The sequence below is a fragment of the Nyctereutes procyonoides genome, unplaced genomic scaffold, assembly GCF_905146905.1.
Source record: "Nyctereutes procyonoides isolate TBG_1078 unplaced genomic scaffold, NYPRO_anot_genome, whole genome shotgun sequence".
Taxonomy (NCBI): domain Eukaryota; kingdom Metazoa; phylum Chordata; class Mammalia; order Carnivora; family Canidae; genus Nyctereutes; species Nyctereutes procyonoides.
The window spans coordinates 75,969,083-75,990,153 of NW_026575146.1; the positions used below are offsets into that span (position 1 = coordinate 75,969,083).

The 21,071-nt window shown below is 60.1% G+C and overlaps 2 protein-coding genes across 8 annotated transcripts; both read left to right on the top strand.

Annotated features, from left to right (window-relative positions):
* The first annotated feature begins 1,764 nt into the window (after positions 1-1,764).
* Positions 1,765-8,963, top strand: DMWD (DM1 locus, WD repeat containing). Its single transcript, XM_055311813.1, has 5 exons — positions 1,765-2,279; positions 3,467-3,649; positions 5,860-7,128; positions 7,990-8,064; positions 8,412-8,963. Exons 1-5 carry the CDS (start codon positions 1,839-1,841, stop codon positions 8,457-8,459), a joined length of 2,016 nt encoding a protein of 671 aa, XP_055167788.1. The 5' UTR covers positions 1,765-1,838; the 3' UTR covers positions 8,460-8,963.
* A 1,190-nt stretch (positions 8,964-10,153) lies between these two features.
* DMPK (DM1 protein kinase) lies at positions 10,154-20,534 on the top strand. 7 transcript variants are annotated; one of them, XM_055311041.1, is made up of 15 exons: positions 10,154-10,466; positions 12,698-12,789; positions 13,075-13,158; positions 13,248-13,343; positions 13,931-14,079; positions 14,418-14,511; positions 14,868-15,074; positions 15,159-15,407; positions 16,095-16,180; positions 17,429-17,540; positions 18,250-18,437; positions 18,531-18,673; positions 18,793-18,839; positions 19,126-19,211; positions 19,546-20,534. In XM_055311041.1, exons 1-15 carry the CDS (start codon positions 10,307-10,309, stop codon positions 19,703-19,705), a joined length of 1,953 nt encoding a protein of 650 aa, XP_055167016.1. In that variant the 5' UTR covers positions 10,154-10,306; the 3' UTR covers positions 19,706-20,534. The 7 variants fall into 7 exon arrangements, with proteins under 7 accessions (XP_055167016.1, XP_055167015.1, XP_055167014.1 ...); XM_055311040.1 differs by having other exon boundaries at positions 15,159-15,422; positions 19,122-19,211; positions 19,546-20,533; XM_055311039.1 differs by having other exon boundaries at positions 15,159-15,422; positions 19,546-20,533.
* Positions 20,535-21,071: the final 537 nt, after the last annotated feature.

A 21,071-nucleotide genomic window follows, 5' to 3' on the forward strand; every position in this document is an offset into this window, starting at 1 on the left:
TCTAAATAAAATTTCCCCCAGCATTATGGCCTAGCTCTTCATTTGTTCGTTGACATGGCCTCCAAGTCAGGGCTATGGGCTCTCTTGGGAACAGACATGGCCCAGCAGAGTCTCTCTGTTTCATTTCTTCCTTCATCTGGCCATCAAACAGCTATTGAAGGGCTTTTGGTTAGCTTAGCCCTGCACTGGGGACACAGAGGTGGCCAAGGAGCCCCAGCTCTACTTTCCTGAGGCTCACATTCTGCAGGAAAGATGGACACATCCTCCAGCAGTGACAAAGCAGAGATGTGGGAGCCCAAAGGACTGACAGAGCTCCTGAGCTGACTCTCGAAGGGTCAAGGACAGAGTGAAGAAGAGCATTCCAAGCAGAGGGAACAGCATGTGCAAGGACCCAAGAGCAAGAGAGAGTTGTATTGATGTCATTTCCGAAATCTCCATGTTTGGACATGATGTGAGGAGATAGTGGTGAGTGATGATGTTGGAAAGAGAGATTGGCTGGAGCAGATCACTCAGGGCTTTACTTTGCCCTGAGAACAGTAGGGAGCCACAGATGGGCTTGGAGCAAGGGAAGGCCCCAGTCACATTCATGCATTAGAAAGACTTTTCTAGATGCCAAGTGGAATGTACATAGAAGGGCAGGAGGAGAGTCTGGGGAAGCAGAGACAAGGCTGATGCTGAGATGGCCCGAGCAAGAGAGGAGGACTTTGGACCAGGGCTATGCAGAGAAAGGGACTGGAAAAGAGGACTTCAAGTGACAGAATGAAAAAGACTTGGGGTCCGGAAGCAGGGGGTGAAGGGAGACGATACAGATCTAGGGAGGTCTGCAGCCTGGGTGACTGGGGGCATAACAGTGTGAGCTCTCAGGTGGGGGGATACAGGAGAGGAGCAGGATTTGCAGAAAGATGTCAGCTTCATTGTGGGACTTGTTGAGTGTGAGATGCCTCTGGCACCTTCCGGTGAGAAATCTGAGAGACCACTAAGAATGGGTCAAAGAGGTTCTGTGTTGGGGCAGGGTGGCTTCAGAAGTGAGGGGCACTGTCGATCAGCGGAGGCTCGTGGGATCAGCAAGAGCTTTTGGGATTACTAATCAGGACATGCAGGCATTGTGGGGACCCATGAAAACTCTGGAGTCAGAAGAGGGTGTTGGAGGACCAAGTGAGACTGTTGAAGATAGTGAAGTCATGGAGATACACACCGGAGGCTGGTGGGAAATGTGGAAATGTTTGGGGTTAACGTTAATTGGTAGTAGGTTGGATGAAGTCCTTGGAGTTTTATGGAGACGCTGGAGATCATCGGGATTTGGGGTATCATCAAGGGTGGGGAGGAACGTCTGGAGATGCTGTCGCCTGTCGGGGATTTTAAGACGTCAGTGGGAAACACTGAAGGTCAGGAAGGTGTATGTTGGGAGTCTAAGGCGGCACTGGAACCACTGGGGTCGTCTGTGTCGTGATGGCAAAGCCAGGTTATGAACCAGGCCATCTCTTGAGGGTCCCTCCGTTGCTAGGCAAACGGTTCCCAGGGCGCCAGTTGCTAGGGATTTGTGCTTTTCCATGACCCCGCCCATTTTCCCTCCGGGCCGCGCCCCCCAGCCAACCACACGTCGGACGCGGGCACAAACGCCACGCCCACCTTTCGCCCCGCCCCCTACCCCCCGAACCGTTACCCGAGCGACAACCGGAGCTCATCCCGCCTTCAGATCCTGTTGCCAATCGAAGAGGCGTCGCCCGGGTGACCGCCCCACCCCTTCCGGCGCGGGCCCGCGGCTTCCGGCAGGGGGCCCGGCGGCGGGCGGCGGTCCGGCAGCGGCGGGGCCCGGGCTGGGGGGGGGGGCGCCCAAGATGGCGGCGGGCGGCGCGGAGGGCGGCTCGGGCCCCGGCGCCGCCATGGGGGACTGCGCGGAAATCAAGTCGCAGTTCCGCACCCGCGAGGGCTTCTACAAGCTGCTCCCCGGCGATGGCGCCGCTCGCAGGTCGGGTCCGGCTTCCGCCCAGACCCCGGCGCCGCCCCAGCCGCCGCAGCCCCCGCCCGGCCCTGCCTCCTCCTCCGGCCCCGGCGCCGCGGGCTCCGCGCCGTCCCCGCCGCCCGCAGGCCCGGGGCCAGGGCCCGCGCTGCCGGCCGTGCGCCTCAGCCTCGTGCGCCTCGGGGAGCCCGACAGCGCCGGGGCCGGGGAACCGCCCGCCACGCCCGCGGGGCTCGGTGCCGGAGGAGACCGCGTCTGCTTCAACTTGGGCCGCGAGCTCTATTTCTACCCGGGCTGCTGCCGACGCGGGAGCCAACGGGTGAGCGGCCTGCATCGTGGTGGCCTCGGTGCTGGCAGAGAGGATAGGGCCCCTTGAGGTGATCCAGAAGTGATAGGAGAGTCCCTGAATTGATATGGGGTTCTGAGATAGGCATCCTCGATGTGACGGACCTCCCAGGGGGATGGGTGCCCCGAGGTATTGCAAAACTCTAAAAGGTGGTGGGAATTTGGGAGGCCCTCTGGTTATGTGTAGGGCTTCTGGAGTGGTATTTTGGAGAGATTCGGAAGTGGTATGGGATCCTCCATGGTTCTGAGTGGTAGGGAATCTGCAGGTGATAGGGAATCATGAGGTGATGCAAGCTTGAAAGTGATGGAAAGCCCAGGGATTTTGCAAGTCCAGAGGTGTTAGGAGGGGATCTTGAAACTTTGGGACCCCAGAGGGAGAATAATTGTGGAATTGATGGTGCATTTAGAGGTGATGGAGATCCTGCAGGGGTCCTGGAGATCATGGGGGTCCTGGAGAGAATGAGAGTCTCTGAGCTGATGGGGAGCTTGGGAGTGATAAGAGCCCTAAGGGGACATCCTCAGATGTGATGGGTGTCTCTCGAGTGATGGAAGTCCCCAAGAAAATGAGACCCCTGGAGGTTATGGTGGTCCCCAAAAGTGATGGAGATCCTGAGAACCCTGAGGTGATGAAGGACCAAAAATGTGGAGGACCATGAGATTTAATGCATCCACAAACTGTAATAGGAGTCCTGAGATTTAGGGACTCCAAAGTAAGGAGAATCCTAGGATGTGAGGCCTTAAAGTCCTGGGGATTGGGGTGACCCTGTGTTTTGGAGAGCTTGGAATATTGAATTGCTAAGATCCAAGGGAGCTGCTGAGTTTATGGGCCAGGACTGGAAAGAAATTGGAGCTCAGGGACTGTGGGGACCCCAGCCTTGATATTGCATGCAAGGGTGTCCCTAAAGTTAGGGGGTCCAACTTTGGGGGGATGCACTGTGGTCTCATATGGGGTGGAGGAGGGGGGAACCTTCCTGCCTGTTTTTACTGGCTTTATGATTTGGGTCCCCCTTCCTGTCTGTGGTTGCCCACTCACCCACCCACCTACCCGCTTCACTCAGGGATTTCACCCTGCTTCCTCTTAGTGGTTTCCCCCAACCTCAACACCCTCTTCCTTCTTCTCAGTGGTAAAAGCTGTTAACTCCTTTTCTCCCATTGCTCAAGTCCATTGACCTCAACAAGCCAATTGACAAGCGGATCTATAAGGGCACCCAGCCCACCTGCCATGACTTCAACCAGTTCACTGCTGCCACAGAGACCATCTCCCTACTGGTGGGGTTCTCAGCCGGCCAGGTGCAGTACCTGGATCTCATCAAGAAGGACACCAGCAAGCTGTTCAACGAAGAGGTGATTATGGGCCCCAGGGCTTATATCGGCTCCCCCTCCCCATTCACCACCCACACACCATTGCCATGAGACTGCAGCTGCCTGGGGAGCTGCAGAGGCCTGAGAGGGGCAGGATACAGGAGAGACCGGACAAACTGACAGATGGTGCGGGTTCACAGAAAGCAGCTAGCATGATAGCGAGTAATGACGGTGGCACCTGCTGTGCTTGGGGCCTGCGCTGTTAGCCCTTTGTGAACACATTACTCCTTTGTGTTCATCCTTGAGTTAGGGATTGTGCCCATGCTGCAGGGGAGACACCGGAGACCAGTTACTAGTTGAGACTTGTTTGAAGTCAGAGTTCTTGGTCTTCAAATTCTGGGCCCTCGGGCATTGGAGTCAAATCCTTACGGCACCGTTTACTCACTGTGTGGTGTTTGGAGAGGTGACTGTCCCTCCTGAGCCTCAGTTTTACTTCTCTGCAAAATGGGATTCTCATCCCTGCCTCACAGGACTGTTATTATGAATTCATACGTGGAGATCACGCAGTCCTGGCTAGACCTGGTGCCAAAGGACATGCTGAGGAACGATCTTATCCGTGGGTGAGGGCTGCTCTTGTCCTCTGTCTTCTCTCCATTCGGAGGAGGTGTTCTCAGTATACAGAATGTACAAATGGCAGAAGGGATCGAGGGCAACAACAGTAAATGGATTAAAAATGCCCTAGCTCATCCATTCACAAAATACTTATCGAGCGTTTGTCCTGTGCCAGGTGTTATTCTAAGTACGGGAATCTCACATCTTAGTGAACAAAACAGAGGGCCCTGCCTTTGTGGGGCCTTCATCTAGCTGGAGGAGCAGACAGTTACCAAGTTAATTATGCTGTATGTCAGAAGGTGGTGAGTGCCAGAGAAGAATCCAGCAGGGAAGGGAGATGTAGAGTGCTTGGTGAGGTTTAAATTAAGTAGGCTGGTCAGGAAAGGCTTTACTCGGGGATGGCATTGAAATAAAGACCTGAAGGAGGCAAGAAAGTTATCAGGGGAGGACATTCTGAGTAAAGGAAACAGCTAGGACCAAAGCCTGGAAGCAGGACAGCAGAAAGGCTGTGTGGCCAGAGCAGTTATGGAGGGGAGGGTGGTAGTTGGGTCCTGAGAAATAACTGGGAGAGACTTGCCTGTGGAGGGTCTGGAGGGTCATGGAAAAACCTTGGCTTTCAGATCCTTTCTTGACCAGAGTTCATTTTAGCCAGAAAACACAGAAATCGTTTGATTCTTTAAGATTTTATTTATTTGAGAGAGAGCACAAGTGAGATGAGGGGCAGAGGGAGAAGCAGGCTTCTTGCTGAGCAGGGAGCCCGATGTGGGGCTTGATCTCAGGACCCTAAGATCATGACCCGAGCCAAAAGCAGATGCTTAACAGATTGAACCACCCGGGTGCCCCAATTTGATTATTTTCAAACGTTCCCAAGAATGAGAAGCAACTTAGATGCCTGGGGAAGAAGTTAATTCGTTGTGTACAGTGGGTGCCAAGGAGCTTCAAGGCTCAGTTCTCTCTGGAACCCTGCTTGAGAACAGCTGCCATTGGTTAGTGTTGTTAGAGTGCCTGGAGCCAGCTTACCTTTTAACAGCATCTGTCTGGCAACAGAGTGGCGGTGGTGGCCAGTTAGGCCAGTGCAGGGGTGGTTGAAGTAGATTGGGGGGCAGGGAGAAAAGAGGGCAGGTTCTGAGTATTAGCGGAGGATTGGATATGGGTTGTGGGGGGGAAAGGAGCAGAGGCACATGAGCAGCTGGCAGGTGGGGCTGTCACTCTTGTGTCCAGCAAATCATAGGCACCTCCTGTGTGCACAGGTCTGTGCTCTGGGGCTAGACCAGTGGGCCACACTGATAAAGATCCCTTCTTTGGGGGAGCTGATGTTCTGTGAATTGATCTCTTGCTGAAGCCTGACACAGTAAAGACAGTGGACATAGTTAGATGAGGAGGGTTCTCTGGAAGGCAGGACTGTCCCCATACTGAAGACGGGACAACAAGGCTCTCTGTAGAACTCCCTGTGACTGCTTCATAGGCAGCCCTGCTTCCTTGGCATTCCTTTGGCCTGGTGTCCATCCTTTCCCTCAGTGTGGGGGCCCTCTCCGAGGAGGTCCAGGCCATGTGTGAGGGCCGTTTCGGGGAGCCAGGTCGGGGAGGAGGTCTGCCAGGAGCAGACTGCCTTCCCCGACCCCCACTGTCTCTCCTGGCAGCGGCTGATCGACAAGACCAAGGTGACATATCTGAAGTGGCTGCCTGAGTCAGAGAGCCTGTTCCTGGCCTCACACGCCAGCGGCCACCTGTACCTGTACAATGTCAGCCACCCCTGCGCCTCGGCCCCGCCCCAGTACAGCCTGCTGAAGCAGGGCGAGGGCTTTGCCGTCTACGCTGCCAAGAGCAAGGCGCCCCGCAACCCTCTGGCCAAATGGGCAGTGGGCGAGGGGCCCCTCAACGAGTTTGCCTTCTCGCCCGACGGCCGGCACCTGGCCTGCGTTAGCCAGGATGGCTGCCTGCGCGTCTTCCACTTCGACTCCATGCTCCTGCGGGGGCTCATGAAGAGCTACTTTGGGGGCCTGCTGTGTGTGTGCTGGAGCCCAGATGGGCGCTATGTCGTGACAGGTGGTGAAGATGACCTGGTCACCGTGTGGTCCTTTGCTGAGGGCCGTGTGGTGGCTCGAGGCCACGGCCACAAGTCCTGGGTCAATGCTGTGGCCTTTGACCCCTATACCACAAGGGCCGAGGAGGCAGCGGCGGCCAGCGGTGACGGTGAGCGGAGTGGCGAGGAGGAAGAGGAGCCCGACGCGGGGGGCACGGGCTCAGGTGGGGGAGCCCCCCTCTCCCCACTGCCCAAAGCCGGCCCCATCACCTACCGCTTCGGCTCTGCTGGCCAGGACACACAGTTCTGCCTGTGGGACCTCACCGAAGACGTGCTTTACCCGCACCCGCCCCTGGCCCGTACCCGTACCCTCCCTGGCACGCCTGGCACCACACCTCCCGCCGCCAGCAGCTCCCGGGGTGCCGAGCCAGGCCCCGGCCCCCTGCCCCGCTCACTGTCCCGCTCCAACAGCCTCCCACACCCGGCGGGCAGCGGCAAGGCAGGTGGCCCCGGCACCGCCACGGAGCCGGGCACACCGTTCAGCATCGGCCGCTTCGCCACACTCACACTGCAGGAGCGGCGGGACCGGGGGTCGGAGAAAGAGCACAAGCGCTACCATAGCCTGGGCAACATCAGCCGGGGTGGCAGTGGGGGCAGCGGCGGGGGGGACAAGCCCAGCGGCCCCACCCCCCGCAGCCGGCTGGACCCAGCCAAGGTGCTGGGCACTGCGCTGTGCCCGCGCATCCACGAGGTGCCACTGCTCGAGCCCCTCGTGTGCAAGAAGATCGCCCAGGAGCGCCTCACGGTCCTCCTCTTCCTGGAGGACTGCATCATCACCGCCTGCCAGGAGGGCCTCATCTGTACCTGGGCCCGGCCGGGCAAGGCGGTGAGTGGCCCCACGTCAGCCCCCCTGGGGCCCAGGAAGAGGCAGGCATTGGCAGGGGGGCCTGTCACAGCCATAGCCTTTAGCCCTGAGGGATGAGGGGAAGCCAGGGAAATCTCCAGTGTCCTAGAGCAAGACTTCTCAGATCTTAGAGTAGTGGGCTTTTAGAACTCTCCATGGCAGCAGAGAGAGGCTTGGGTGGAAGAGACAGCTGGGAGTGGTGACGACCATGGCCAGCTATCTGAAGGGCAGCCAGTGGACCCAGCACAGGCAGGTCTTATCACTTGTCACTCAAAGCCAGATCTGTGTTTCTCCTGGAAATAGGATTTTTGAATTGTGAAACCCTTGAATGCGGGTCAAATTCTGTGGGCAACACTGAGTCTGTGGGCCCACTTTCTGGTCTGGATCTCAGACTCTGGATCTAAGCCCGTCCACTGGAGTCACAGCTTGTGGAATCCCAGCTTGGGTTCCAGTGCTGCTCCCTCTGTGACCCTGGGCAAGTCACCGCTCCTCGCTGACCTCCGTCACCTCTTAGGGAGCCTGAAAGGTGGGTGGTGGGTGGATGTATCCATCTCCTGGAGTAGCCATGGGCTTCAGGAAGGTGGGGAAGATTCCAGTAGGGGAAGCACAGGCCTGGCACCTTCCATCTTTGGAGCTCTTGTCTCAGGTGGCTCAGCTCTGCGGGGTTTGGGCTTGTACACCCAAGATGCTAGGTCTGAGGGCCGAGGCTTGGTTCCCTCAGAAAGTGGTTTCAGAACTGTAGGGCCTTGAATCCTTAGAACTTTCTAACACAGTCTCAGAGGCAGGGTCGTTGGGATTTGGGGAGTCTGGTGAGTCCTGAAAGAGACCCCTCTATCTCCCTAGTCCACAGACGAGGAGGCCGAGGCCCAGACAGGGGAAGGAAGTTGGCCCAGGTCACCCAGCAAGTCAGTGGTAGAGGTAGGATCGTCCCCGAGTTCTCTCCCTGTAACCCCCAAGTCAGAAAGAGCCCCAAGTTATCCCCATCCTCTCCACCCCTACCCTATCCTTTCTGCTCAGGACCAGCTGAGGACTTCAATTATTGTCTGAGAATACCACCTGTGGGGCCAGGGAAGCTAGTGGAGATGGGAGTTTTCTAGAGCAGTGGCCTGGGGGCGGGGCTCGGCCTCTGGGGGTGCTTGGGTGGACTGAAGGGCAAGGCCAGGTGGCAGCCGCCTTGGGAACTCCTGGCTGGCTCCCTCCCTGGGGGACTGATGGGAGCCCCAGGTGGCCTCTAACCCTCCTGTCTCCCCTCTCGTCTTCCCCAGGGCATCTCCTCCCAACCAGGCAACTCCCCGAGTGGCACAGTGGTGTGAAGCCATGGATGTTGGGGTTCCTCACCCATGTTCCCTGCCTCCTAGCCATAACCCTCCCGCTGACCTCACGGATCAATGTATTAACAAGACTAACCATGATGGATGGACTGCTCCAGTCCCTTGCCCTGCACAAATATGGGGGTCAGAGGGCCCCCCAGACTGGCCCAGACACTTGGGGGGATGTAGTGGCCCGTGTGGCCTCAGCCTTGTCCCCACCCACTGCCAAGTACAATGACCCCTTCCTCTGAAACATCAGTGTTCGCCTCCTCCCTGTCCCCAGCATGTGACTGGTCACTCCTGGGGGAGAAGCTCCCCACCCACAAGCTCTGCAATGTGCCCCTCATCCTGTGGGCAGGGTGGGGGTGGCCCACCCCTGCCCTGGCCCCCACCCTGCCCCTGCTGTTGTTTGTGCTTTTGAAGAGTGTTAAATTATGGAAGCCCCTTGGGGCCCTCCCTGTCCCCCAGGACCTCTTATTTATACTAAAGTTCCCTGTTTTCACAGTGTCTCTGTTCCCTTCTGGGAGGTGTGGAGGGAGTGTGCATGCGTGCACTTTCACAGCAGTCGTAGAATCCAGCTGCTTCAACCAAAGCAAGAGTTGGGCCCAGCCTCTCCCCAGCCCAGCGCCCGCCCAGGTCTATTCTAATGCAGGAACAACTGAAGACCAGGGAGGGACGCACTCCTGGCACACTGCTCGCACTCCTGGCACACTGCTCGTATGGCCTGGGTACTGAGAAGGACGGACACACAAACGGAGGAAAGAGTGCCCCCAGGGCCCCCTTCCCAGTTGTTTGAAAGTGCCAGACTGGTCAGTTCAGGAGGTGGGGTGGGGGTCTGCCCAGATGGGTCCCCCAGGTAACTCGCGAGGTGCCCAGAGTGTGCAGAACTCCTGGCCTCCTGCTGCCTCCAGGCCTCCTGGCCCCCAGGGTGCAGGCGTCCAGAGCCAGCTGGAGACCGTGGTCCGGTCGCCCCCACCCCAGCACTGTCCAGCCCTACAGAGAACAAAAAGCCCTCAAGCCTGGCTCTCCGGAGCTGCAGGGAGTGGTGTCTTCCCGCTCTGCCCTCCACCCCCCGAAATGTTTCTGTTTCTAATCCTAGCCTGGGCAGGAATGTGGCTGTGCGGCCTGGGTCCAAGGAGCTATTTTGGGGGCTCCTTTGCCTCCCCCCGAGGCTTCGGCCAGCGGGTCACCCCTGGTCCTGGCTCCTGAGGGCCTCCCTTCCCAATTCTCTCACCACCCCTTCCCCACCTCCTGCCAAAAAAAAGTCAGTGTAAAGCAGAGGGCCTGAGGGCTAAATTTAAACCGTCCCAAAGTCTGAATCTGCGGCTGAGTCACCCGCGAAGCTCCCCTGGCCTCCTGCCCCCCCTTCCCAGGCCTCACCCCTTTCTCCCCCACCCCAATTCCAGGGCTTGAGAGGGGTGTTACACAATCCTCCTGAACCTCAATTGGCCCCCTCAGAATGGGAGGGCTCATCTTTGGCATCTGCCACACCTGTAGCTTCCGCTGTGCTCCGCCTTTTTTTGGGGGGCAGGCATAGTGCAAGAGTTGAAGTTCTCCACCCCCATCTCACACTGAAGCTTTCTGAGGGGCCCCGGAGGGGAGGGAATTGGGGGGCCTGGCTCATGAGGGGTTAAGGCTGGGAGGCGGGAGGGGGCCGTACCCAGGGGTGGGGAGAAGGGGAGGAGGCCTCAGCAGCAGCCGAGAAGTGGCCAGAGAGGCCCAGGGGACAGCTGGGGACAGGCAGACATGCAGCCAGAGCCCCAAGGCCTGGACAGGGGCTGCCAGGCCCCATAACGGGAAGACCCCGAGCCCCTGGCCCGGGGAGGGGGCCATGGTGCTGCCTGGCCGACATGTCAGCCGAGGTGCGGCTGAGGCGGCTCCAGCAGCTGGTGCTGGACCCTGGCTTCCTGGGGCTGGAGCCCCTGCTCGACCTTCTCCTGGGCGTCCACCAGGAGCTGGGTGCCTCCGACCTGGCCCAGGACAAGTATGTGGCCGACTTCTTGCAGTGGGGTGAGTGCCTGCCTGCATGGGTGCCCCAGGTTGGGGGGGCGTGGGGGCAGGGCACAGTGGCTGATAGTTGGGGGCAAGATGGACGTGGGAGAGCCTCCCATTCAGGAGCCCAAAACTTGGCCTGGGTCCCAGGGTTGCCATGCCCCTACCCCTGTGCACCCTGGCAGGGCTGGTTGGGGTCAGCAGAGGCTAGGGCAGCCGTGACTCAGAACCATGACCTGGGAGCCGTGGGTCAGGCTGGACTGGGCACAGCCTCCCATGGTCCTCCTGTGCCCCCTCCCCAAAGTCTAGGCGTAGGGACATGCCAGGACCCCCCCCCCCGCCCACCACCAAAATGGGCCCCATGGCCCTCCACCCTGGTTTCCGAGAGCACTGGGGCAGGCGGAAGGGACGGCATGGGGCAGCTGCCAGGGGCGCGGCCAATGGGCAGGTGTTTGGCGCCAGCCTCTCCAGCTGCCCCAACAGGTGCCCAGGCACTGGGAGGGTGCGGTGACTCAGGCCCTGGGGGAGAACCAGCTCTGCAGACAGGCGCTACCCAGCACCCCCACCCCCTGGATGGAGGAGAAATAGTTTAGGGTTCCTCTGGGTGTACCCACTTTCCACCCCAGCCCTGGTTGTTCTCTCTTGTCTGCACGGGGCAGCCTTGACTCCTTCCAGCATCCTAGGGCCCCCATTCTCCTGATTTCTGACCTTCCAACTCTCCCACAAAGTCCCTCCTGGCCAGGTCTTTCCCTGGAGACTGGTCTGGAGGGAAGATGCTTCCACCTCAGCCTCTGGCCTTGTCTGCCCTCACCCTCTCCCCCCAGGGACTCAGGCTCACTTGGTTTTCTGTCTCTCTGACACTCTGACACTCTGCCCCTGCACTGGTTCATGCCTCGGTGGCTTGCTCTTGGTCCTTGGGCTCTGTATGTCTCTGCCTTCCTGCCCTTTCCTTCTTCCTCGTTTCTTGTGTTCATCTCTCTGATCAGGCCCCGCTCCTGTCCCTCCCATTTCTCAGATAGGAAGGTGGAGACCAAAGGCCAGGCCATTCAGCCCCTGGAAGAACTTTCTTCCCACCTCCCCCAGCCCTTAGTAACTCTCTCAGCCCTGACTTTGCAGAGCATGAAGTTGAGCTAGCAGGGTAAACTGAGGCCAGAGCGTGGGACAGGGGTCTGGCTCTCCCTTAAGGAGCACTCCTTTTGTGGCCGGAGAAGCATCCTGCGGCCCCTCCCCTGTCAGGCTGCTGGGGAGGGGGAGGGGGCCCGGGTTCCTGCTGCCTTAAAAGGGCTCAACATCTTGGCTGTCTCCTCCCTCCCCCGTTCCTGGGCCCTGGCTGGTTCTTCCCTGCCGGCCCACTCTCCCGGAACCTGCCATAGGCCCACTCTGTCTCCCCTTACTCTCCCCCGAACCCCTCCCTCTCTCTGTCCTGCCCCCCTAAGTCCCCCACCACCTCCCGGGCCTCCCTCTCCCTGTGGCTGGGTCTCTCCTCCGCCCCCGCTACCTGCCCTCTTGAACATTCCTAGCTGTAGGACTTCGGGCTACTCTCTTCACCCCATCTCAGCCCTGATCTCCCCACCCGCAAATGAGGGGCAACTAGAGAAGCCCACTTCCTGGAGTTGAGGATGGAGCGAATGCACTAGAGCCCGGAATTTGGGTCCATGCTGCCTTTGTCTTCCTCTCCTGTTTCTTCCGGGGCCCCACCCCCAAATCTAGTGTTTCCCAAAGTGTGATCCAAAGCCACTAGCATCTAAATAGACCTGGAGGTACTGGACTAAACTGAATGTTCCAGGACAGGATCAGAGACAGATTGAGAACCCTGGGGTGGGGGGCCTGTCTGGCGCTCCCACTCCCGCGAGAGTAGGGGTGGGGCCTGAAACGGGGTGGGGGGGGCAGCCTGAGGACTGGCTTACTATCTTCCTTTCTTCAGAGCCTCCCTTTCCCAGAGCCCGCGCTCTCCACCTGCACCCACTAGAGTCCCTCCTGTCCAGTGCGCTTCCCCTAAAGGAGTTCCTCAGGCATCCCACATTTTTCTGTAGGAGGGCAGTTTGGGGTCCCCCAAACCTCACCTAGTGTTTTTGTGGGGAAGCCCTTGGGAGGCTGACAGTCCCAGGAGAGGCACAGAGAAGAGAAAATGAGGGACAGAGGAGACCGAGGGAGGGGGTGGAGGAGACTGAGGGGCAGGGGGTGGGACGTCCTCCTGTCTCCCGGGTCAGTCCCAGTTAGCCTCGGTTCTCACCTCCCCCGCCCCCCAGTGGAGCCCATCGCGGCGAGGCTTAAGGAGGCCCGACTGCAGAGGGATGACTTCGAGATTCTGAAGGTGATCGGACGCGGGGCGTTCAGCGAGGTGAGCCTGGAGTGGCGGCTGCAGGCCCGCGGAGCAGGCGACTCGACTTTCCGTGCTGTGGGCGGAACCCAGGGGTTTGGGGCGGGACCTTAGAAATTGATGAATGACCGAGTTGAGAAAGCCTACACCAGCTGGGCGGGGGCGGGGCTTGAGGTCGCTGGGCGTGGCGTTAGCCGTGGGGCGGGGCCAGGACTTGGTTGTGTCAGGGGCGGAGAAAAATTCCTACGAGCCCGGGGATTGCCCCTGCCATCTCCGCCCCCCCAGTCACCCCGTTTCGGCCTTCAGGTAGCGGTGGTGAAGATGAAGCAGACGGGCCAGGTGTATGCGATGAAGATCATGAATAAATGGGACATGCTGAAGAGAGGCGAGGTGAGGGCCGGGCTGGATGTGCAGGGCGCTAGGATTACCCACCCTAGCTCCCGCTCCCTGCCACTTAAGTGCCTCTGGGTGCCCCGCAGGTGTCGTGCTTCCGCGAAGAGAGGGACGTGTTGGTGAACGGGGACCGGCGCTGGATCACGGAGCTGCACTTCGCCTTCCAGGACGAGAACTACTTGGTGAGCCTCAGGCCAGGGGGGACTAGGGAGACCGACCTAGTCCTGAGGCTGTCAGTGAACCCTGAGGCTGTCAGTGAGGCTGATAGTGAACCAGGCGGATTCAGGGAGAGGAAGTTCTAGGCTTTGGGAGCTGCCTCCAAATGGCTGCGGGTGTCTCTGGGTGTGGTGGGAATTGGTTTTCCTTTCCTGGGATGGGAGATGTCCTTTACTGTTCTTTTCCCGGACTGATTCTGGGGAATCCTGTAAAGATGCCACTGTCGGGGGGGAGGATCTCTTACCTGGACTGGGCTAACTCTCTACAATCTATATGGGGGGCCCTGGGCAGGGTATCTAGCCTCTGTACTTTGGCCACTGGGAACTCTATGGGCTTTTTCCCCTTTCCCTGTCTAGTGACATCCTGGGAGAATTAGGTTTGGGGTGTGTGTGTGTGTCTCTGATTTGGCCTGGGAGATTTCTTGGGCTCTCTAGGAGCTGGGGTTGCGGGATCTCTGCCCAGGGATGGGGCATCTGCGGCAGTCTTTGTCCCGGGCTGTCAGCCGTCAGTGCCGAGGGGTGCGACTGACCCCCCATGACACGTCCCCTGCCAGTACCTGGTCATGGAGTACTACGTGGGCGGGGACCTGCTAACGCTGCTGAGCAAGTTTGGGGAGCGGATCCCGGCCGAAATGGCGCGCTTCTATCTGGCCGAGATTGTCATGGCCATAGACTCAGTGCACCGGCTGGGCTATGTACACAGGTGGGCGCCGCAGGGGCTGAGGGGTGGGGACTGGGGGGCGGGGCCCAGAGAGGGAAAGCAGAAGTTGCACGGGGGTGGGGGGGCAGGGTACCGCAGAGGTTGGAGCCCAGAGGGGGCGGCCCCGGGGGGAGACCTCATTGGTCCACTGGGAATAGGATCCGAGGAGTGGGGTTCAGAATCCCTAAGGGGGGTTGAGGGGTAGGGCCCTGAGAGGCCACGATTGGAGAGCAGGGTCTCCCTAAGAGGGGAGGACCCTAGGCCGTGGGGCCTGCAGGGGTGGAGCCTGGTGAGATGGATGGGAGAGGCTCACTTTTCCCCCTCACCTTCCGTTTGCGCAGGGACATCAAACCCGACAACATCCTACTAGACCGGTGTGGCCACATCCGTTTGGCCGACTTCGGCTCCTGCCTCAAGTTGCGGGCAGACGGAACGGTGAGCGGTGCCCCGCTTCAGGCAACTCGGGCCCCCAGTGAGGAGTGGGCTCAGGTGGGGGGACCGGAAGTGCAGAGTGCGGGGGCAGGGCTGAGGCGCACAGGTAGTTAGGGTGGGGGCCCCATCAGATGTGGAGGGGGCCCCCAGTGAGGAGTGGGCTCAGGTGGGGGGACCGGAAGTGCAGAGTGCGGGGGCAGGGCTGAGGCGCACAGGTAGTTAGGGTGGGGGCCCCATCAGATGTGGAGGGGGGAAGAGGGCGAGAGGCTCGGGGTTAGAACAGGCCAGGGGAGGGACCAAGCAGTCGGGGCGTGGCTAGGAGGCGCGGGCCGAGCCCAGCTGTGGACCTTTTGGCTCAGGTGAGGTCACTGGTGGCTGTGGGCACCCCGGACTACTTGTCCCCCGAGATCCTGCAGGCCGTAGGCGGTGGGCCTGGGATGGGCAGCTATGGGCCGGAGTGTGACTGGTGGGCGCTGGGAGTGTTCGCCTATGAGATGTTCTACGGGCAGACGCCCTTCTACGCCGACTCCACGGCTGAGACCTACGGCAAGATCGTGCACTATAAGGTGAGCACGGCCAGAGAAACCCCTGATCTCCCTCCGCATGTACTGCCGGGCTTACGTCCCCTGCCTTCCCTCTCCCTCGTGCAGGAGCACCTGTCTCTGCCGCTGGTCGATGCGGGGGTCCCTGAGGAGGCTCGAGACCTCATCCAGCAACTGCTGTGTCCCCCTGAGACGCGGCTGGGCCGGGACGGAGCAGGTGATTTCCAGAATCATCCTTTTTTCTTTGGCCTTGACTGGGACGGTCTCCGAGACAGCGTGCCCCCTTTTACGCCGGATTTTGAGGGTGCCACTGACACGTGCAACTTCGATGTGGTGGAAGATGGGCTCACTGCCATGGTGAGCGGGGGCGGGGTAGGTACCTGCAACCCCTGCTGGGCAGAGGGTATCCCCCCTCCATCCCTCACCCATAAGGTTGGGGTTAGAATAGTACCCATCTCCTTGGGTCTTGAAATCATTCCTCTCTCAGAGCACCTGTTCTGTGACCTGCCCCGCGCTGGGAACCCAGCGATGACCTGGGTTCACAGTCTAGTGGGGAACATAGACTAGTCCCCAATAACTCCCCAGAGAATTCAGAGATGAGATGGGGGAATGCAGGGGGTGGGGCTCCTGGATTCAGCATGGAAAGTTTTGGAGGGCTTCCTGGAGGAGGTGTTATTTGAGCTGGGACCTGGAGCGATGAGAAGTGAGAGGCAGAAAAGCACCGTTTTGTGGAGAAATCTCTCTTAGACCTTCTCTCAATTGTGATACAAGCTATCCTGTGTGTGTTCAGCTTGGGTGCCTTGTGCTGGGTGCTGCTGGGGACACACAGGGACCGAGCCAGTCCTGGTCCCACCCTCATCCACTTACAGCCTAGAGAAGTATATGATTACAGTGTGGAGAGTGTCCCGAGGGAAGTTACAGGATATATTGAAAGAAAATGAGGGAGGGGCCACTTCAGATAGGCTCCAAGCGGGGTGGGGTGAGGGGCAGGGGACCAGCCCTGACAAGCACCGGTCACTCCACATCTGTGTTTCTCTTGCACAGGAGACGCTGTCTGACATGCGGGAAGGCATGCCACTGGGAGTCCACCTGCCATTTGTGGGCTACTCCTACTCCTGCATGGCCCTCAGGTAGGCACTGCCCCTGGGCAGCCTGTGAGGAGTGGCAACACCCAGTGGAATTGCAGGATCAGTCTTGGAACTTGACTGCCTTGGGACCCAGGACTATTAGGACTCCAGAGGTGTAGGACCTTAAAATCTCAGACTATAAGTAATGTAAAATTACAGATTCAGTTGTAAAGCCTCAGAGCCACAGACTCAGCCTTCCAGAAGCTTCCAACCTTCCACTTTTTGATTTCTAGTACAGTCATGGGAATCAGAATTCTCAGAATCTTAGAAAATAAGAATTTCAAAAATAAGAATTTTTTTAAGTCACTCTTAAAGGAATACAAACCACTCGTATAACCACAAGCCTTTTAGAAACATTAATTATACAAACAATACCTTGCTTGCACAAGTAAATTAGAACATTTGGACAAGGAAGAGGAAGCCCACCATCAACGATGGTCCTTGGCTCACATATGCGCACTCATACCTGACAACTGTGAGAACGTGCTGTGTTCTAGTCTGTTTTGTTACTGGACAGTGTATAGCAAATGCCACTTCTTATTCTGAATGAATGAAAGCGTGAGCCACTGGGCAGTATTCTCACGGGGCGGGGCAGGAGTCAGTTGATCTGGCTTCTCTGTTATAACCCAGGCTGGATGAACAGCTTCGGCTTGGTCTCGGTGAGCACCCAGGCTCATGATCGGGCCTTTGACCTGTTTACACGGGAGGGAGCCCTGGGCCGGAGGGGACATCCACTTTTACTGCAATTTCATATTCCTGGAGAGGTTGTGACCCCTTCCCAGCAGCTGGGTATGGCAGGGGTTGGGGTGCTGATGACTAGAATCATTGTCCTGGGGTCCCACACCCAATCTAAATACCATGTCTTTGGAGGTGGCTAGAGGTGGGTGGGGTCCTCCTCCCTGTCCTGACGTCCTAAGGAGAGGAGTCCGCAAAGGTCCAATGGAGAGAGATGAGCAGACCCCAAAGCATGGGTGTCTGGACCCCAGGATCTGCCAGAAGGTGCAGAGAGGCTGGCTCCCAGGGGCATGAGGCCACGTGAGTGGCAGGCCTTTACTAACAAGAAGGGGACTTGTCACACCAACCTGGCAACTTGTCCCTTTCTCTCTGCCCCTCTCCCCTCACACTAGGGGGTCTTCAGGGTCTGGCTCTCCCATGACCACAGGAGAGGGAGTCCTGGCTCTGAACCCAGGGGATGGGCAACATCCCCAGGGGGCCCAGCTCTCCATCCCCTGGCCCTGTTCCTCTCTCCAGGGACGAGGAGGTCCTAGGCCCCACGGCCATGGAACTGGAGGCCGAGCCATTGCCTGAGCCACCTGTGCAAGCGCCCAGCCCGGAGCCCCCAATGTCCCCACCAGAGGAAACGGTGAGTCTTTTTGAAGGAGAAGGCCAGTCAGGGACAAACCGGAAAGCAGGCAAGGGCTTCCAGGGTCTTGTGTGCTGTGGAGTGCTAAGCCCTCTTGGGGCTCACTTGACAGAAGGGGACAGAAAACAGTAGAGACAAAATTACTTCAGTCAGAAATGATCGCTATGAAGAAATTAGAACAAGTCATTGTGTGGGGGAGGAGGGCACTCCACAGGAGGAGGAGGAGGAGGAGGAGGAGGATTGCCCATGGGAAGAAACATACCCTCTGGTCAGCAGACAAAGCCTCAAGGCAAAGGTTTATTCTGGAACAGGAAAGCAGGGTGGTAAGGTGACTTGTTCTAGGAGCAGTGGGAGGTGGAGGGTGAGGGGAGGGGAGACTGAGGCCCACAGGAAACAACCAAACAGGGCCTTTTGATGAGGCAGGCCTTGCCCTGAGGGTGCTGAGGGGCCCGAAAGGAGAGGGACAGGGACAAGCTGAGCTAGAGTTTTAGGAACAGCCCTTTGGTTCCTGGGTGGAGGGTGGGTGGGAAGGGCCAGGACCAAAGGCTGGAGACAGGGACAGGAGCTGCGGTTGGTTAGGGGAGGAGGAGAACTGGGTCAGCACAGGAGCTGTGGGGTTCCAGAAAGTTCTAAAGGACAAGGGAGGATCCTAGCCCAGGTCCTGGGTGCCGCAGGAGCCACAGGCAGCCCTAAGCGGTCACGCCCGCAGGCTGAAGCTGCGGTTCCGGAGGCCCTTCCGGAGGCCTTTCCTGCGGCGGCAGCGGCCATGGTGGAAGCCCAGGTGACCCAGGTGACGCTGCGGGAGCTCCAGGAGGCCCTGGAGGAGGAGGTGCTCACACGGCAGAGCCTGAGCCAGGAGCTGGAGGCCATCCGCACAGCTAACCAAAACTTTGCCAGGTCAGGGTCAGGGTCGGGGCGCCGGGCTGGTCTCTACCGCCAGCAGCCTGTCCCGCTCGTCCCGGAGTGCTCACGGCCTTTACCTCCCCACAGTCAGCTCCGGGAGGCCGAGGCCCGGAACCAGGACCTGGAGGCGCGCGTCCAGCAGCTGCAGGAGAGGATGGAGCTGCTGCAGGCAGGGGCAGATGCAGGCGAGTCCCTCATGCGTCTCCTTTCCCGAGGGCAACGGGGGGAAGGTGGGCCCATGGCGTGTGTGGACACCTGGGGGAGGGCGAGGGGCCCAGGCTGGGGCACGCCGCGCCACCGCCCTCCTCCATCCCTCCACGCGCCCTATGCCTCTCTCTTCTCCTTCCAGCTGTCACGGGGGTCCCCAGTCCCCGGGCCACGGATGCACCTTCCCATGTAAGACCCCTCTTTTTACCCCTGAATCAAGCCTGCTGGACCCTCTGCAGACCCCGTACCCCATCCAGGCTTAGGGACCACCCTATCTCTTGGGGCTCCAGGAGGCAGACGCCCTTCAGCCCCACGTCTACCAGATATCCCTCGGTCCAGGCCTCCAACCAGGTCCCCTCTAGGATCTCCCTAGATTCCTTCCCCGACTCCCTCCGCTGTCTCTCGCCCCCTGCCGAGGGCGGTCGGGCCGGGCTGGGCTCGGATCGGGTCACCTGTCCCTTCTCTCTCCAGCTAGATGGCCCCCAGGCCGTGGCTCGGGGCCAATGCCCGCTGGTGGGGCCAGGCCCCATGCACCGCCGCCACCTGCTGCTCCCTGCCAGGGTACGTCCGGCTGCTCACGCCCGCCGCCGCCGCGCCCCCTCCTCGCTCCACGTACCCCCAGCCGCCTCTGCTTAGCTGCGCCTCTGTCGGGCGGGGCCCGCCGCGGGCAGGGAGGGTGCCCGAGCAGCCAATCGGCACAGGCCGCTAGGAAGCAGCCAGTGGCGAGTTCGGACAAGACTTAAGGCTTGGCCAGCGGACCAACCGCAGCTGCCCGCGGGGGCGGGGCGGAGTGCAGAGGCCTGTGGACCCTCCTCCGGGCGGAGGCGTGGCGAGTCCCAGGAGCCAATCGGCGGGCTGCGTCGCGGGGTACCTGATCCCGCCCCTTTGCCCGCAGGTCCCTAAGCCTGACCTATCGGAGGCGCGTTCCCTGCTCCAGTTCGCCGTTGCTCTGGCTGCTGCCGCCGCCTTGGGCTGCACTGGGTTGGTGGCCCGCGCCGACCATCTCGCCCCGGTCTGGCGCCAGCCGGGAGCCGCCTTCGCCCCCTGAACCCTAGAGCCCCAAGCCGGAGGGTTGGGTGACCTGCGCACGGCCCAGAAGCCGCTCCCACCGCCTCCCCGTGCGCACCGCTCCAAGCGTGGGTCTCCGCCCCAGCTCCAGCCCTGTGATCCGGGCCTGCCCCCTGGCGGCCGGGGAGGGAGGAACCGGGCCCGCGGTCGGAGCACGGGGCTTCTGGAAGGCTTGTAACCGGGAATGCCGTAGCCGCTGCCGGGGGGATGGCACGCCGCTTCCTTCCTACGGCCTGGCCGAGCCCCGACACGGATGGGCAAACTGCGACCTAGAGGAGGCAGCACAGGGCCGGGGTGGGCCGTCAGTGTTGCCTGCCCCGCCACCCTCGGCTCGCAGACCACAAATCCTTGTGCACGAGGCCCTGCTGTCCCAAGAACGTTCTCTTCCCGCGGCGAACGTCCAGTGCGAGCTCAGCCCGCTCTCTCGGGAACCTTGTGCTTTTGCCAGCCCCGCTTTTTCGGGGACTCCCGCGCCCTCCTCACGTAGGCTGCTCTCGGAGCCACCGCAGGCTCCGCCTGCCCGCCTCGGCAGTTTGGGTATTTATTGACCTGTCTGTCCCCCGACCCGCTGACAGGCTCCAGGACCCCAGCGCCCTAACCCACGTTTTGGATGCACTGAGACCCCGACATTCCTCAGTATTTATTGTCTCTCCCCACCTAGGACCCCACCCCCGATCCTCGCGAATAAAAGGCCCTCCCGTCTGCCCAAAGCTCTGAACTGCGCGGTGTCCGCTCTCTTTGCGTTGCGGGAAGGAGGCTGCTCGGTGGGCCAATCGGAAGGCGAGTGGAGGCGGCCAATGGCCTGGCGGGAAGCTCTCGGGGACGCCGAGCGGACGAATCGGGGGTGGGGGTGGGGGTGGGGACGGCGAGGGGCGTGGCCTCGGCCCCCGGCCAATAAGAGAGGGCTAGCGAGCCCCCGGGAGGCACCGCCCCCTGTCCAGCTGTGGCCCAGCTGTGCCACCCGCTCGCCGGGAAGAAGGGGGCTGGGCCGCCTGCGCGCGCGGCCATCCTCCGCCCACTGCGCCTGCGCGGGCCACGCGCCTGGGTTCCAGAGACTTGCTCAAGAAAAGTTGCTGCAAACTTTCTAACCCGTTTCCCTCCGCCCCTTCTCCCTGCCAGACCCGCCCCCCTGCGGAGCCGGGAATTCCGAGGGGCGGAGCGCAGGCCGAGATGGGGAGTGGGGGGGCCTTCAGAGGACTCTGGAGACGGAGGCGTGCAGAAGCTTAGTCTCGGGGCGGAGGTGGCTTCGCGCCCTTAGCCCTCCCGGACGGCCCGTTACCTTCTCCGTTGTCCCGATGGGGAAACTGAGGCCCTGAGCCTGAGGCACACGCGGGGGGAGGCAAAAAGCGCGGC

Coding starts and splice junctions, on each gene's coding strand:
- DMWD (XM_055311813.1), top strand. CDS start 1,839: ATGGCGGCGGGCGGCGCGGAGGGCGGCTCGGGCCCCGGCGCCGCCATG. Junction 3,650..5,859: donor GCAAGCTGTTCAACGAAGAG/GTGATTATGGGC, acceptor CTCTCCTGGCAG/CGGCTGATCGACAAGACCAA. Junction 8,065..8,411: donor CCAGCAAGTCAGTGGTAGAG/GTAGGATCGTCC, acceptor CGTCTTCCCCAG/GGCATCTCCTCCCAACCAGG.
- DMPK (XM_055311039.1), top strand. CDS start 10,307: ATGTCAGCCGAGGTGCGGCTGAGGCGGCTCCAGCAGCTGGTGCTGGAC. Junction 15,423..16,094: donor CCATGGTGAGCGGGGGCGGG/GTAGGTACCTGC, acceptor TCTCTTGCACAG/GAGACGCTGTCTGACATGCG. Junction 19,212..19,545: donor ACCTGCTGCTCCCTGCCAGG/GTACGTCCGGCT, acceptor CTTTGCCCGCAG/GTCCCTAAGCCTGACCTATC.